This window comes from Stegodyphus dumicola, chromosome 8 (assembly GCF_044657685.1).
Source record: "Stegodyphus dumicola isolate Sdum_Otavi_A_Nest chromosome 8, ASM4465768v1".
Lineage (NCBI taxonomy): Eukaryota > Metazoa > Arthropoda > Arachnida > Araneae > Eresidae > Stegodyphus > Stegodyphus dumicola.
In genome coordinates, this window is record NC_140775.1 from 35,799,689 (window position 1) to 35,817,829 (window position 18,141).

At 30.9% G+C, this 18,141-nt stretch overlaps 1 protein-coding gene across 1 annotated transcript in view; it reads left to right on the plus strand.

Annotated features, from left to right (window-relative positions):
* LOC118185793 (small subunit processome component 20 homolog) overlaps positions 1 to 18,141 on the plus strand; it is a 219,401-nt gene that overhangs the window by 21,440 nt on the left and 179,820 nt on the right. Inside the window, exons 9-13 of the mRNA XM_085821737.1 lie at positions 3,039 to 3,179; positions 11,935 to 12,087; positions 13,105 to 13,239; positions 14,014 to 14,085; positions 15,341 to 15,522. Of these exons, the coding sequence (XP_085677863.1) occupies positions 3,039 to 3,179; positions 11,935 to 12,087; positions 13,105 to 13,239; positions 14,014 to 14,085; positions 15,341 to 15,522 (683 nt within the window). The remainder of the gene's footprint in view (positions 1 to 3,038; positions 3,180 to 11,934; positions 12,088 to 13,104; positions 13,240 to 14,013; positions 14,086 to 15,340; positions 15,523 to 18,141) is intronic.

Below are 18,141 nucleotides of genomic sequence, written 5' to 3' on the forward strand. Positions count from 1 at the left end.
CAGACATAGGGATAATTTGCTTCACGTCTCTCTGGGGTTTGGGACTATTTAACTTTTACCAGATCAAGGAAACCCTCATAGGTATATTGTGGAGAAATTTACAAGTTAGGAGATAAAGCAGGCAGAAACTAGCTAGAGCATTGGTTTGCATATTGAGACAAATCTCTAATTATTGTTAGGAAAGATGCTTAAAGAGAAGGAAATCGATATAAACTAGCCAAAATGTTTGGTAAGGCTTCAAATTAAAATGACGGATAAATATTTTGTTGAGTGTTGTTGTTACAAAACATAAATGTTTTGTAGCTTTTAATGTGTAATTATCTTAATATCGTTTACGAATCAGTGTCATAAATTACATGTATTTTAAACTGTGAAATTTTATTAGATTTTAATAGGGCTTTTTTAACAAATATTGTTAAAAAATAAAATTTAATAGTGGCCATGTAAATCCATAATGGCTAAGGTTACCTATTTACCTAATTTAATTATTTATAACTAACTGCTTACCCTTAAAAATTATCCCTACATATTATTGCCTTTCATTAGTACTCACTGTGATCACAAGATAAAACACAAAAATGTAGAAATTCAAGTAAAACTTATTCTTTGCATCTAGTGGAGTTAAAATAATACAAAACAACATATCAGCTCTGGTGCTTGAATGGCTTATTGGAACCTGAAAGTATACTAACTGGGTTACAACTCCTGGAATTCTGCACAAAGCTATGACACTAACTGCATCAAGTGCAGAGCCTGACTAACGTTGAACACTTGCTAACTGTGCCTACAATCAGACCTTTCAAGTTTGTTCTAATCAGCAGGTCTCCCTCTAGACAAGCAGCAGTGGTGAAAACATTCAGTCTTTTGTTATGAATCATGTTGATTATGATCTTACTTCTCATTTTAACCTATGCCGCTTGACATAAAATCTACCTGCTATTTACTAAACCTCTAGACTGACCAAGTATGTGATAAAATGAGACATAAAGCTAACTATTAGTAAAATGTAAATGTCACTTATCTTCTTACAAATATGTCCAACTATTAAAAGTGTAAAATATTAAATGCTGCTTGATAAATTGCATAAAGTTTATTTTATTCTCAAATTTATTAATAATTATGTTCATTAATTCATGTTTAGTAATAATGCATTTTAGTTAGGGATCTATATTTTTTTTTTTTTTTTTTTTTTTTTTAAGATAATATTACTAAAGTGAAATTCAGGCATAGAATAATATTTTTAATTGAATTTATTCAGTTCCCATTTGCACATAGGTCCTTAATTTTTTTTTTCATTAATGGTCCTTAGAAGTAGTGAATTTCTGTGTGCAGAAATATGTATGAACCCTGTCGGATTCAAACCATGTTATGTAAAACTGTTTCTTTTTAACTCTGCCTTTCTTTGCTTCTAAAGCATGATTGACAGATAATTTTATATTTAAACCAGTACATGTATGTCTAAGTTATTATTTTATGCTAATTTAACATTAAAGTTTTTTATATTAATTGCAGTCATAAAAAAGACTTCATTAACATAACTTAATTATTAAAAAAAGTGTATTTTTTAATGTGTCAAATGTATCCCTCTGTGTGCATTATACAGTCAAAAGTCTTTAATCTGGAATGATCTATAATCCGGACCTCAAAGCTACAAACTTTCTGCGCATGCGTAAATGCATAGAGCATTTACGCATGCGCATAATATGTTTACGCATGTGCTTTTAATGTATAACAGACGGTATAAGCTAAGCTAAAATTATCTAATTATCTATTTCAGTTAATGTTGCAGATTCCGTTATCCCTTAATCTTCTAATTGGATCCGGCTTATTATTTTTTGCAGACTGTTAGAACAATATTATAAAAGTAAGCGTGAACTTTCGATTATGTCAAAAAGAATTTCTGATTCTGGAGCTACAAAGCGAAAGCATGTTTTGATGTTCATGAAACAAAAAGTGGAATTGCTGCAAAAAATGGATAAAGGCATATCCTTTGTTTTTCTAACCATTCCGAAATCTGTTTATAAATTTCACGCTGCTCTGCGCGGGGGGGAGGGGGACATCACGGCGCGCAATGAACTGGAAGTTGATCTGTCAGCACTATCCTTATCTTCAGGGCAGATGTTTTTATTTTATTCGGCTTATAATTCCTTACTAAATGTAGTATTTCATCTCGATGTACTCCGTCTGTGATATGATTTAAATCAAATTCCTCGTCATTATAAATATCACGAATACGCATCAAATAGTTTTCTGGTTGCAATTTTCTAATTTCGACTATGCGTAATGTATGCTTTACGCATGCACGCATTGAAAGAAATGTTTAATAAAGTAAAGAAATAAATATTAATCTTTTTTTTTTTGTAAATTTTGATATCCTTTAGATCATAATTGCTCTTTATTTCATAAATTACGTTTTCATATTTTTAATTTTATAATTTCTGCATGCAATCTTACCAGATTTCCAGAAAATCCGGAATCACCGAAGTCCCGATGAGTCCAGAATAAAGACTTTTGACTGTATAAGGGATTTCATTAAAATAAAGGCTAGCTGTATTTGATTGTTTAACTGTATTAAAGCTTTTTTTTTTTTTTTTTTTTTTTTTTTAAGTGCATTCCTGTCAAAGTTGAATTTTGTCCATTTAAAGTGATCATATAACTTAATATCTCTATTATACCATTTCGTTCCTTAGAAGTTTCTATAAATTAAGTAATTATTATTAGAGAACTAACTTCTAACCTTATTATGGATAGTAAGAATATTAGGGAATGTAAAATCATATACTAAATTATGAATTAATTCATTTCTAGTGAACTCATTTAACACTTTAATATAAAACCTTTTTTTTAAGAAATTGGACTATTTTTATTTGTTATGAAATGTTTTGCATAGTTTAAGTAATAAGATGTGTTTGAAACACCATTTTAACATAAAATCTGTTCCATGTAAGTGTAAATTTTACTGCTGCATTTTTTCTAGGTTAAACAGTGTGCTCTAAATATTACTAACAACTACAATGTTTAATCTTTAACTCTTTTAGGTTATGAAACTCTTGCTGAAATTTTTAGGAAATGAAGATTTCACTGTGGACATAATTGAACAAGCCCTGCAACAAATGTTACAGTCTATGGCTAAGCATACAAACCCCAAATACAGTTTTACAGTGCAGAAAATATTTTGTGTAAGTGATTGTATAGTTTATTATTATTTTGCTGCTGAAAAGGAGTGACCTTGATCAAAGTAGATGTTTAAATACAGTCTTTTCTGCTTACATTGCATAATTTTAGCATGTGTTGTGACATAATGTTTTTTCAGTGCAGTGCTAAGAATGGACAACAAAAACGTTCATTTTCATCATATTATGCTTTCATTTTTTTAAAGCGCTTGTTGGACTGCTCCTAAAAATTTTTGCTGTACATGAACAAAGTGCTGTTTTTGATGGAGTGAGGAAAAGGTTTGTGAATTTCATGAGAGGAAATTTCAGCTTCAAAGATGATGCCTGATCTGGATGACCATTATCTGTAAACAAGAACCTTTTTAAAAAAACTGTCACTTGAAAATTCACATTATCCCACTATTTAAGTAAAAAGAATAGTGTTAAAATTAATAAGTTCTTTAACCCCTTCAAGCCGGGTAGCAAAAACGCGCGCTTATCGCGGAGGCCGCCAGTGTCTTCTGCGAGCGTCTCTCCAGGGCCGGGAACTAAGCCTAAATCCATGAAATTTCCAAAGTAACAACACATTGTTTAATAATGCTCTATAGAGTATTTAAATGGCTTATGCTTTATAGATATTTTTATGTATATACTTTAATTACCTTATTTCTTGTTTAAATGCATATTTTACACATTTTATTTTAATTACTCACCATTTTATGACTTTTAACATTATACATCTGAAAACTAAATATATTACTTAAAATTCTCTTTTTGTATGAAAAATTTTAAAACAGGGATCTACACACAGTCCTACGTTACATTCCTTGAACTCGTAATAACTCATTTGCCATTTTGGAGGATTTTTCCGGGAATGTGAACAAACGAAGCATCATCGTATCATTTTCTTATCAGTCTCTTCCGAACAAAGTTTTGGAAAATGTCTTTCAGTTAATCTTTCAGAATCAATATCAGAATCTCAGAATCAATATCTGAAATATTTTGCATCATTTCTGCTATTTCATGCTCTGTTAAACATTTTCGACGCTTCGACATTGAAACGGTAAAAACAGAAAGAATTCACGTCTAACAAGATCTAATTATTTTCTGAAAACTGAACTGTAAACCGAAATACTCAACGCTTTAGTGCATATAAAACTTCTACTTACAATAAACAACTACCACGTGCGAATAAAGTGCGATTTAAAGAGACGTCATAAATCACGCCATTCGGAAACATTTAGTTCCCCGTTTGTTTATATAATCAAAAACACGTGTATGTGAGTCATGCTTCTCTCATTTCGAGTAGAAGGTCTAATGTACATGTATCTGAAACCATATGGACATACAGTGCCATCTTGTGGCAGAAATTATAGTTTGAAAAACGTTCCAAGGTACTGGCACAAATACGTGACAGTCGGTAGTAAACGCAACAATGCTCTGGCACGCCTGCGTGTTGGCCGGTAGATAAGTGTGTTCGTTGCTGCACGTATACGTGACAGTCGGCGCGAAGGGGTTAAAACACATATTATAAATAATAGTCTTTAAGTGGGCTTTTTAATGTGTAATGTTTCTGTGTATTTTTCCCCTCTCCCTGTTTTCAAGTGGTAAAATTAATAGGAAAAAAGAAGTAAATATACAAATAAATATGATATTTCAAATAATACAGGATCATTTGAGGAAGATTAGGTATGTAAGCCACTATGATATGTGGGTACCCTATACTTTAACAGAGCAGAGTATACTTGCTCAAATTTTGGCGTATGGATCTTTATTGAAAAGAAATAAAGAATCTTCCCCCCCCTTAACAGCTCATTACTAGATAGTAGGTACTATCCAATAATGTTGCAAGGCAAGTAAGCTAAAAGAACCTCTAGTAATCATACAGTATGCCAAATGCAAAATCTGGAAAACAGCTGACAAGCCAGAATTATTTTTTAAATAAAATGACAAATTTTTATCAACAAAATTTTTTTTAAATAAGAACTTTAATTTAAACTAAAAGTGCACATTTTGAACATTTTTCCTAGTGGGGGAAAAACTTGAGAATAAATAATGACAGCCTAGTCGCTTTCTCTTATTTATTAAATTTTCCTTTGGCATATAAATTACATAAGTTTGTATTAAATAAGTACAAAATTTGTTTTCATGATGCCATTGCACTTGAAAAAAAAAAATAAAATAACTAGACATTATCTTCATTTCTGATTGTAGATGTTCATCAGTTGGGTTCTTTTATTCATTTTCAACTGTGAAAAAAGCTGTTCATATAATGTATTGTCAAACAAAGTGATTACTTTAAATGCAGAAATTCATAACTAAGTGTACTTATTTTTTGACTTGTACAAATATATTACTCAACTCTGCATCTTAAAACTTTGAATATGATTTATATTACATTGTAAATTATTAAGCTCAATTTATAGATTATCTAGTGACTTCAAATATTAAAATCCTGAAATTTTGCAGCACTGTATTTGCAATAAATGCATAATTAAAATTGTGTTTGCATATAAATTGCTTCAGGGGCTGCATGTGGCTTATATGCCACCAGTTTGAGATCACTGTAGTATGTGATCTACCACTTTTAGTTAGTTTTTGATTTCTTTGATGGTGACACTAAAACACTGTTTTCAACTTCGAACATGTGATAGAAAAAGAATTCAAATGTGTGATGGAAAAAGAAATCATTAAAACACCCAGTTTTATTGCCTTTAAATAAATAACTAAACATAGTAGATTACATACTACAGGATTACTGAGCCACCTGTAGTAACATAGAGATGGATGCTGCATCTCAAAAATGTAATGCTTTGTATATGGTGGGACTAAAACAAATTTATGGCATGAATTGTTGCTACCTAATCAGAAAATAAATTCAGAAAAATACTGTTCCCAAATGGGAAGCAAAGCACTCAGAACTTGCCAGTAATCGAGGTGTTGTCTTCCATCATGACAATGCTCAACCCCACATTTTAATGAAACTCACACAAAGAGTTATTGAGTATGCATGGTATTGTGCCTCTCACATTTTGACGAGAATTTTGCCTGGCCATGATCATGGTAATTATAGTTACAGAAAATATGAGCTGGTCTGAGGATTTGTGTACAAAGCACTGAAATTTGTCATGGGTTTAAGAGCATCTCGTTCTAAAATTAAATTTTTAGTGTGCAATTTTTTCTTATTCATTTATTTTGTTGTTTTGTTTTGTTGGTGAGATACGAAATGTGGGTAGTTTTTTAATTTGCTGCATTCAGAAAATGAGGTCTGTTTTTAAAATTCTGATGTTGGAATTCTAAAACATTTTGAGGTAGGTAAAGGTATGACAGGCTTATTCTCACCATGCAAATAAGTAAAGTCTTTATGTTATTGTAGGAATGAATAATTTATAAATATAACTGTATGAATAGAATTGTATACAATGTTAAAAAAAAAAATAAGAAAGGTATTTGAATAATCATTCTTTGTCACAACATGTTGGAGTCCGGTGAGTAAGAAATAACATCTAGTGATGAGAAAATTTTGAATTTTGCTAGTGACAAATGGGATGTTTTGTGTAACCCCTCATATTCACCAGAGCTTGGGTTTTCATCTGTTCCAGTCACTTCAAAAATCTCTCAATAGACTGGAGTTCACTTCTTTGAAGACTGTTAAACAGCACCTCGATAACTTCTTAACAGATAAATCTAATGACTTTTTAGAAAGGAATTCTCCAGCTCCATAATCTATGGCAGAAGTCATAAAACAAAATGATGCGAAATTTTCTTATATTTTTTTTATTGCTTGATTTGTACTTATCATCATATTACCGCAGAACTCTCTGGAAACCGAATTGAATGATGACAAATTTCAGAATCATCATTACAAAATTATCAAAGATTTTAAAGTAATTGAATTTAATTCCATTTAAACTTAAATGCATGTTTTTTTAATTGAAATATCTGTAAATATGTCATTTCCTGTTTTAATAAGTAACAAAACTAGTTCTCTCTAAAAACAATGTACACTGCTCGACATTGAAAATGCAACACCAAGAAGGAGTGGTCAGAAATATATGCAAATTTTAGAGTAGACGCATGTCACAGAGTTATGCGAATGATGTGAAATGCGCAGCTCTCCAATGCACGTGAAGTAAGATATAAGAGAAAGAACGTGCAGAATGGGCAACATTTGGGTCGTTATTTCTGTCAGACGAATTATCGAAGAAAGTTGGTTTTTGTCCCAGAGGATACGTGTAATAGGAGAGAATGCCAGGCTGCCGTCAATGAAAGCCTTTCCAGCCCAGATAGGCAATTTTACAAGGGCTATGGTGATCGGACTGAGAAGGGCGGGTTGGTCCTTACATCTAATCGCAGCTGATACCCACATGGATGCGAGCACAATGCATCGGCTATGGCAAACATGGTTGGAACAAGGAAATGTGGGAAGAAGGAGCCAGAGTTACATCAGCATATGTGGATCGACACATCCGCCGACAAGCTGTGGCTGTCCCGCAAGTCACTTGCACCGCGATTCTGCAGCATGTGCAAGATACCCTGGATGTTCTCGTGTCGACCAGAACCATTTCTCATCGATTGGTTGGACGTGGCCTGCACTCATGGGGTCCGTTAAGAAGACTGCCATTGACCCCACAGCATAGACGCCAACATTTAGAACGACGTCAGCCTGGAGCGATGTGGATGACAGAATGGCGAAACATTGTGTTCTCAGATGATTCACGCTTCTGTTTATCCAGTGACACTCGCCACACGTGGAGACAGATCTAATCCGACAGTAACTGTGGAACGCCCCACCATGCGACTACGTGGCATAATGGTTTGGGGCGCTATTGCCTACGACTCCAGGTCACCTCTAGTTTGTATTCAGGGCACTATGTACTTGGATAATGTTCTGCGGCCAGTGGCAATCCTCTATCTTCAGTTGCTGCCTAATGCAATTTTTCAGTAGGATAATGCCTGACCACGCAATGCTCGCATCTGCTAGCATGTTCTGCAAGGTATACAGATGCTTCCCTGGCTACCATACTCTCCTGACCTGTCACCAATCGAACATGTGTGGGATGTGATTGGACGCCGTTTCCAGACTCTGCCCCTGCCTCGTTCAGAAGATGAACTGTGGCAAATGGTTGAAAGGGAATGGAGAGCCATCCCTCAGGACACCATCCGTATTCTTATTGACTCTATGCCTAGACATATTTCTTTGTGCATCGCTGTCCTCGGTGGTCCTACATCCTACTGAGCCGATGCCATTCTCACTCTGTATTCTGACTATCATTTTGAAATAAAGATCACTTATTGCTGCTTGCTGTCTCTGTCTTTTTTTCAAATTTCATCCCTTTCTGATTACTCCTTCTTGGTGTTGCATTTTCAATGTCGAGCAGTGTATTTTTAAGCTGTATGTAGAATTTGAAAAAATAATAGCCAAAAGTTAATGAAATTAAAAACTTGGCGTTTGAATGCAAAGACTTTTTTCAAAATTCAGTTTCATAGTCTGTGGAACTGCCTGTCTTTATCTCGGGCACAGCACTTGTGTTCGAAAATGTCATGCCCGAGTATTACTCGGCGTAATTTTTTTTTTTTTTTTTTTTTTTTTTTTTTTTTTTTTGAGTGCTTTGTATTGTTATACCCGAATATATATCGGGAGACGTTTATTTCGTCTTCATCTCTTTGTCAAACCCGACTGTATCTTGAGAAAAGTTAATGTGCACTCAGTTCAATAGATGGCAACACTTTACTGAAGATTTCAAAAGTTAGAGGTTAGAAGTTCTTTGGTTCAAAGTGCACGGGATCTTTTTGTTGTAAAATGGCGTCCAGTTCTTTGAATCATTATAGAGATGATTTGGCTTCTTCAACCAAAGATGAAGATTTTGAAGGCATCGATACTAGTGATGCAGGTGAAACTGAGAAGAGGGACATTGAAAGTAGCAGTGAATCAACAGATAGCAGTGATCATGATATAGGAAATGCGAGAGACTGGTGTGAAATAACTGCTTCTTGCCGATCCGGGCCCCCGCGGTTCACTTTTACTGGTACTTCAGGTGTAACTTTTCCTGTAAACATAAACTACACTCCTTTAGATATTTTAGAAATGTTTCTGGATTCAAATCAAATGGAAATAATTGTCAAAGAAACGAACAACTATGCAGAACAAGAAAAAAAAGCAAATCTGGCAAAGATATCAAGGTGCTCCCGCAGTAAAAAATGGATCCCTACAAATGAAAGAGAAATGAAGCTATTCTTTGGGCTAATAATTCTTCAAGGTATTGTCCAAAAACCAAATCAGGCTATGTACTAGTCTCATCGAAGGATTTTTGCATAATCCAGTTTACTCAAAAGGAATGCCCGTAAATCGTTTTATTTTGCTTTTTCGATATTTACGTTTTTGCAATAATGAAGCTGAAAAAAAAAAGATGATTTTCCAAATCCAAAACTTTGGAAGCTGTATAATGTGATAGAAAATTTGCGAGAAAAATTTTGTAATTTTTACATACTGGAAAGTGATGCATTGGTTGATGAAAGCTTGATGCCTTATAAAGGGAGGTTAACTTTGAATCAATATATTCCTATTAAATGTGCACGATTTGGAATCAAATTTTTATGCTTTGTGAGGCGGAAACAGGGTATATTTGTGACTTCATATCTATACAGGAAATATTACTGTCTTCAGTCAATCGTATACTAATTATGGACTTTCTACAAAAGTCGTCATGCACCTATTGCATCACTTTCTTGGAAATGGGTATTATGTGACTCTAGATAACTATTACATGTCACCCGAGCTTGCAGATTTACTTATAGCCCAAAAAACAGATATTTATGGCACAGTAAGGATAAATAAACAAGATTTACCTACAGAATTTGCTAAAAGAAAATTACAGAAATGTCAAATTGTAGCTTTTCAAAGAGGTAAGATTTTGGCTATAAGGTGGAAAGATAAGAAGGATGTGTGTTTGATGAGCAGTATTCATGATACTTCCATGGTCAACTTCAAAAATAAAAAAAAAAATAAAGATATACTCAAGCCAAAGATTGTTTCTGACTACAATCTAACTATGGGGGGTGTAGATCGCTGTGATCAGGAAATATCCTTTCATCCAACAATCCAAAAATGTCAGAAAAAAATTATAAAAAGATATTTTTACATTTACTAGACAAGGTACTCTGGAAGTTTTGGATTTGGAAAATCATCTTTTTTTTTTTCAGCTTCATTATTGCAAAAATGTAAATATCAAAAAAGCAAAATAAAACGATTTACAGGCATTCCTTTTGCTCTATAAAAATGTAGTTGGGAAACGTATTACATTTTTAGAATTTTGAATCCAATTTGTAGAAGAGCTTTTACATAAATATGATGATGCAGCTTCTGGACAAAATAATGTTGGCAGACCACCTACAATAGATAACCCTGCTCGTCTTACTGAATGACGTTTTATATCCCATATTCCTCCTACTCCTGTGAAACACGAGCCTACAAGACAGTGCAAAGTGTGTTGTTTGAAAAAGGATAAGAATGGGGAAATGATAAGGAAGGAAACACGATTCTGGTGTAGTGATTGTGGAGTTGGTTTGTGCTTGGAAAAGTGTTTCCAGTTGTACCACACAAGACTGAATTACTGAACTACTAATAGGTATTCACTTTTATTTAATTTTTAGATTTTTTTTTTTTTTTTTTTTTTTTTTTTTTTTTTTTTTTTTTTTTTTAGAAAATAATGCTCCACTAGAAGCGAACTTTACAACTGCCATGTTGAGTGGCAGCCGCCTCAAGCAAATATGCAGTGGCTACAAAACTTTAAAAATTTTACCCATGTACTTCAAAATATCAATTGTTAACTATTTTATTTTGTACTAAACATTTGACTATATTTTTAACTATATTTTATTTTGTACTAAACATTTGATTTTTGCAATAAAAAAATTTGACAGTTTGTGTACCCAATCATCAAAATAACTTGACAGTTAAAGGGTTAATACTGGTATGAAGTTATGATCTGCTGTTCAGTTACTAACCAGAATGCCTATTTATAGTCTAAGGCAAAGGAATTTTTTGAGATTTTGGTGTTTGCTACTAATATTTTTTGTGAATTGCACAGTAAAAAAGCTGTTGTCCCAACCTTCTTTATAATAGCATAAGTTATAACAGAAAGAATAAATAAGTAACAACAAATATTACATTTTTTTCTATTATAGTCAGCATTTATTAATCTTTTTATGAGTTTGTGAAGCCTTTATTTTTCTCGTAATTTACAACTTTATGTTTTGTTTCGAATAAAATTCATTAACTAAGTATTTAAATTTGGATAACACATATGCTACATTGATGAATATGTACTACTTTTGGTAATTGAAATAGAGACCTTTGTATATATATCATAGTTTACCTTTTAAAATAATTTTTAACTGTAGGCAAAAGTTTACTTGATTTTATTTAATATATATTTTCACCTAAAATATGTAAATGAAGTATTCAGTATTACATTTTCAAATTAATATGCTAATTCAATTCGTTCTGCTACAATAGCTGAAGCGATTGAGATTCTTCCAGCTATGTTTTAAATAATTAACCTTTTATCATGTATGGTAACTTTTTATTAACAAAAAAGTGAAATAAGCATTTAAAATCAATATGCAGTTTGTTATTATTTATTTACCTTAAAACTATGGGCAATTAATATATGCTTAGTAGTGATTGTTGGCTACTTTATGTGTTAACATTTATTTTCTTGTCTGTGTTTTTTTATGAATACATGTTTTGTTATCTAATGCATAAGTTTAACTGTTATAGGATTTCATAGAAGAGTTAATAGGTCAGCTTGGTTCTGAAGAAAATAAAAGGAATCGTTTGATTGAACATCTGTATAAAGTTTTACATCTGTTTCTCTCATGGATAAATTTCAAAAATGGAAAATTAATTTCTTCAGATAAATGTATTATCGAGGTAAATACAGTCTTATGCCTTTATATTGTAGATTACTTCATAGTATCTTTTATTTTTGTAAGAAATATTGATGCTATTACTACAGTTAGACTTTAATAGATATGTCTAAACTTCATAGACATTAGATTAAGTTTTGCACTAATGGTAAGTATTCCGCTTAAAATGCTTATAGCGCCTTGGACAAGAAATGGATTATTTCACTGAAAATTATTTCTTCCTTTTGAGTTCAAAAAAATATACTGCATAATTATATCATCTTAAATATAACTTATAATTATAATTATACAATGCATTTGCAATTAATTGCATGAATTACAACATAGAGAGGGGAAATGTCAAAGAAGAAAAGAAAATTTTGAGGCAGATGTTTCAGGAAAGAAAGATTTGAAAAAATGTAATTTGTATTTTATTGCTGAATATATTTTAATTATGGGTGTTAACGGTAAGTAAATTTTTTTTTAATTTCAAGTGCTAATCATGTCATTTAAAAAATAAGATGTATGTTTTATATTTCTGCAAGGTATATTTTAAATTACATAATTCAAAACATAATAACTTTGTACTTTTAAAATTTTCTGTACGTTCAAAAATTCTTACTTTATTAAATAATGTATGGTTAATATTTAATTTCTGTTAAAATTGCTGAAAATTTTGATATGAGTAGTATTTTCAGAAAATAAAAATTTGATTTGAATGAGTTTTTTCCAAACTTACTGTGAATAAATGGATAAATATGTTAAATGTATAATTTCATGAAATTTGTTTTCATCATATTAATTCATAAGTTGCAATTTCATGAAACTTTGTTTCATTTTATCACTTCATAAGTTGCTAAAAAATGACAAAAAATGCGAATTAAATTATAAATTTTAACTAAAGTATTAAGAATTTCCTATGAAAGCTGATACAATTAAACTGTACTATTTCATTTGTATTACAGTGTATAATTTGAAACTACATTAGCTTATATACCTTTTACTATGATTTTTAAAACCTTGATTTGCTATTGTTTTATAGGTTTTGACCGACTTGTGTAGTGTAAATTCCTTACCACAATATTGCATGAAATCTGTTGCAAATATAATTTCCTCTGTAATGATTTCTGGATGTGTGAACTTCCCAGTTGATAAAATTAATATGATATTGACACAGGTAATAATCTTTTACTTTCATTACATGTGTATTTTTTTATAAAAATGTATTCAAGTGCTTTCTTTTTTTTAGTCTAAAGGGGCAATTTGCTCAGGACTATTAATTTCATTTTTGCATTTTGCGTTAGTTCACTTTTCAAGTTGTTGCCAAATATTAGAGCCCTGCGTTATATTTAAAGAAATTAAATAATGAAGAATCTGCATAAATGCATGTATGTTTCTCGTATTGTGAGAAAACAACAATTTTAGTACCTAGAGGTATCCAATTTTGAATAACGTACATTTCCACCCGAATATGGTCATCTGGAAGCCCAAATTTGGAATTTATCTTATTATCTATTTCATATTTTGTAAAACTTAAAAGAATTTTTGATTAACAAACTCAACGATTTCAAAGCCAGCAATGGCAGCACTATACAGGGGGAAAAAACATTTTTACCTCCAGTGCACGAGACTGTATCGGAAATTCTAAAGATATTCTTATTTTAAAATTATTTTGCAATATTGCTGTTGAACTGAATTGTATGGTTCAAGTGCAAAGAACATGATATTTAATAAATAAATATAACACTCAAAATGTTAAAAAAATGCCTCTTATTGCATAATGTAAAATCTGAAAGCTTTCATTCGCCCCCTCCCTCTGTGTTTGTTTTTCATTTGCATGTTTTCCAGTTGCCGTTTTGCCTTACATACTTATAAAAGTTTAATGATGTAAGATTAAATTTATTTTCAAAATACTTTTTTAAGATCTATTTATTATTGTTATTATTTTTAGATTTATTCTCAGTCAGAAGAAATTTTCTTTCATTTCACAAGGAATATGTTTAAGTATGGAATGTTTGAAAAAGTAAGTTTTTTTTATATGTCTAAAATTTTTACATATTGTGATTATATTTAGTAGTTCATTCTATAATGTTTTGAGTAAATTGTTTATTTTGTTACATTGTTGTTAGTGTTATGAAAGGTATTGTAAGTTGATAGGATGCATAAAAAGACAAAGTTGACTAAGGATTTTTGGAATCAAAATCGTTTAAATATATTAGTTAGAAAACTAATATATTTAAACGATTTTGATTCCTGTATTTTCAGCAATAAAATTGTGTTCCATCATGGCAATAGTCATATCTTTATTAAAAATCCGTAAGTAAGCATTATTTAAATATTTGACAAGATGAATTTTGCCTCATTTTATTTTTAATTTCTATTTCTAATCAAGTTTGGATGTTTTCCTTTTTATCCTGTCATTCTGCATAATGTGATTTATTTTGTTTTGGCATTTCTGGACATTAAACATATTTTTTTGAAGCAGTGAGAAGTGTTCATGTATTGAGAATCTGAATTATCTTTTGAATATTCTATACCTTAAATTTTATTCTATTAACTGTGTATATTGAAGTTTATTCTATTAACTTTATCATCAAATCACTTATTCTATTAACTTTATCATCAAATCACTTATTCTATTAACTTTATCATCAAATCACTTATTCTATTAATTTTATCATCAAATCACTTATTCTGTTAACTTTATCATCGAACCACTTATTTGTATGTGTCTCCTCTATTATTAAGTAATGCAGAATTTGCATGTAGGCATGTTTCTTGCATTATGGGAAAAAAAGTGGTTCTTGGAGCCACAAGATTTTGAACACACGTGGTCCTTCACCTGAACATGTGCACTTCAAAGCCTGAATTTTGAATTTTAAATTTAGTTTTTTATTTATTTTACAAACTGAATGAACTTTTAATTGAAAACTCAGCTATTTCAAAGCTTTATGTTGCTACTGTACAATGTATAAGATATTTGTCTTTCAAATTTAATCAACAAACTAAGTAAATTCAAAGCAGTAAACACAGTTTTTCATTTCTGATATTATTAATTGCTAGTTGCACTCCTTAAAACCATTATGCATTTTTTATTACAGCTCACCTAAAAAATGAGTCTACCTTTGGGACATTTTTTGGTTTCAAATTTGATTGATTAAATGAGCAAAACTATTTTTGTCTTTTAATAAACTAAATTTCAGCTATAGTTGTTGAAGTTTATGATAAAACTTACATTAATTAAATTTTGATTCCTAATTTTCCATTTGTATACATAGGACCTTCTACCGTTGCTTTTATCGTCTTGTATGAAATTGATGTCAAGTGATAATGCGAGAAAGAAGAAAAGCGTTTTGCAAATTCTATCTGAAACTGTTACTTCTCTGAAGCCCATTTTAACATCTGGAAGTGATATCAAATCATTTACTAAACTGTATTTGTATGCCCCAACAAAAAACAGGTGAGTGTTTCTAATAGTTATTAAAAAGAGCTGTGTATTAATCCTTAAAAGAATCAATTAGCATTTTAGGAGTTAATTTTAAATTATGTTTTATTAAAACCTAACAACAACATACAGGAAAATGATAAAACTGAAAATGGAATTACATAAAATAGCTTTTAAAGTTCAGAGCATGAGTTCAAATAATCACATCTCACTTTAGCAGCTCGCGTCTGTTGAACTGAGTATTTTCTCTATATCATTGGTAGAGCACGTTTCTGATGATATTCATTTGTTACAGTTGTAAAAACAGTTTATTGAAATCATTTTATATCAGTATTTACATGCGAATATTTTAAATGCAGAGGCCAGTTTCTTGTGAAGATTAAAGATGTAAAGTAGAAAAACAGTGTAACTATTCATATTTTTGATCAAGAACATGATTTCTCAATTTTTTTTTTTTTTTTTTTTTTGTGAGGGAGGGGTTCTACAATGTATATTTTTATTATTTAATTAAGATAATAATTATATTGTTTTCTAATGATATAGCATATATAATAGCATTTTAATGCCAATGTTTATAATTAAGGTAGTCTGAATATTTATGAGCTCAGTGTAATTATGTATTTTAAACCTTCCTCTCCCACATTTCCCCAAAAACATTTAGGAGGGGAATGGAATTGTTTGAAAAATGTAAATAAAAAATCAAATGTGAAATTAGCAATGAATAATAATGAAACTCAGAAGAATAAAGTATATAAACATAAATCGTCTTCACCATTTCTCATTCAGAGTACTCAACTCTGCATCATGTTGCTTTTGTGCTCGTGTTCATGTGTTGAGAATTCTTTATAATTTTGTAGTATTCTAGAAGCTTGCGTTAAGAGAGACTCAACATGCAGCTGTTTTTGAGAAGCCAAAATGTCCATCCTGTTGATGTGAATAATTTCATTTCATTTTTTTCCCAAAGCTAATTAGTTTATTTATCGATCACTTTTGGCAAGCATGAGGTTACCTGTAATGAAATATTTAGTCAGGTGTAAAATATAGAAATAAAAAGCTGCCATGTAATGAAAACCTCTATGTCAGCAGTTCCTAAATCTTCTGACTTGCAGAGCCCTTTTTAGAATCAGCTCTGTAGTAGAGAATCTGAGGCCTTATTCTGTTCCTTACAAGTTAATAATGTTTAAGAATTGTAATACATGTGTAGGTTAGGTTAGGTTATTTGAATATGGCAAAGCACACAAGAGCTGTCTGCCTGTTACAGGAGTAGGAGAAGGGCATAGATTGTAAGGTAATGTAAAGTAAGGAGATATTGAAATTGTGCAATGCCGATGAAATCAAATTATATTTAAAATTCTAACTTAAGCATAATATCTCTATTTATTTTTGACATAAAATTTTTAAAAGTTAACCATGTATAAAGGTTCTTCCAAATTTCAATAAAACATACCAGTTTCTTACAACAGATATTTTACATTATTCTTGAGAGCAATAAATTATAAATTCATTAATGTAAATTTGTTTTCTGCAAGTTAATCATTACATATAAATCAGTTCAAACACACATCCCTTCTCTACTTGTGTAATTTCAGATCCCTTCTCTATTTGTGTAATTTCAGTACAGTAACAGTGAATGCATACCTTGTTTTTCTTCTGCTGTTTCTGTAAATGCATTCAGAGCTTACATTTTTTGTTTCTTATTCTTATATTTTATTTAGTTTTTATTTTGTTTTATTGTTACTTCTTTGTACGAAGTAAAGGAATTTTTTTAATAGTTTTTAAAAAGAGCTATGAAATTCCGGGTATCGTATTTCAACGAAAATATCCATTTTCACCGCTATAAAATGCAATTTAATGATGTTTTTGTGTGACATCTGTATGTAAGGACAGAATAAAGGACTCTTTTTCCCCAGACGCATTGTAAAATTGATTTAAAATGGATTCAGAAGAGATTTTTTTCATGACATCTGTACATATGTATGCATGTATCTCACATAACTCAAAAATGAGTAGCCTTAGAACGTTGAAGTTTTGTATGTAGAACTGCTATAAGATCTAGTTGTCACCTGCCTTTTTGGTTGCAGTCGGTCACACCAAAAGTATATAAATAACAGAGTAGGTGTATTCCTACTCGGTTATATGGTCGGCTCGATGAGCTCAGTTTTTTAATTCTTATATGTTGGTAAATTGTGCATTTTTTGCATTCAAAATGATTGAATGATGTTATTCTTATCTTCCGGTTAAGGTTTTTATGCCTTTAATTAATCTGAATGCAATAATTGTAGAATTATCAGCAATTTAAAAGTTGTTTAAGTGCAGCTAAGCGTAATTTTTGTTTACTATAACAGCCATATTTGTTTGCATTTGAAACGTAGCAGAATAGTGAATTAAGTCAGTTTCTGCACCTTCAATGTTTTTTTGCGAAGTGGGACCAAAAGTAAACTTTCAGTTTTATGCACAGAAAAAGCTGCCTTGTTGTTTGCTGGGCAAATTGCTTGTTTTTGCATAGAAACTCTTAATTTTAATTGTAAAATTTGTTTGTTTTTTTAAATTTGTTTTAACTGTATTTGGTGTTTTATTTTTATTTTTTTCCTATATTTTTCAATTTTTAATTAAGTTATTTTGAGGTTTTATGCA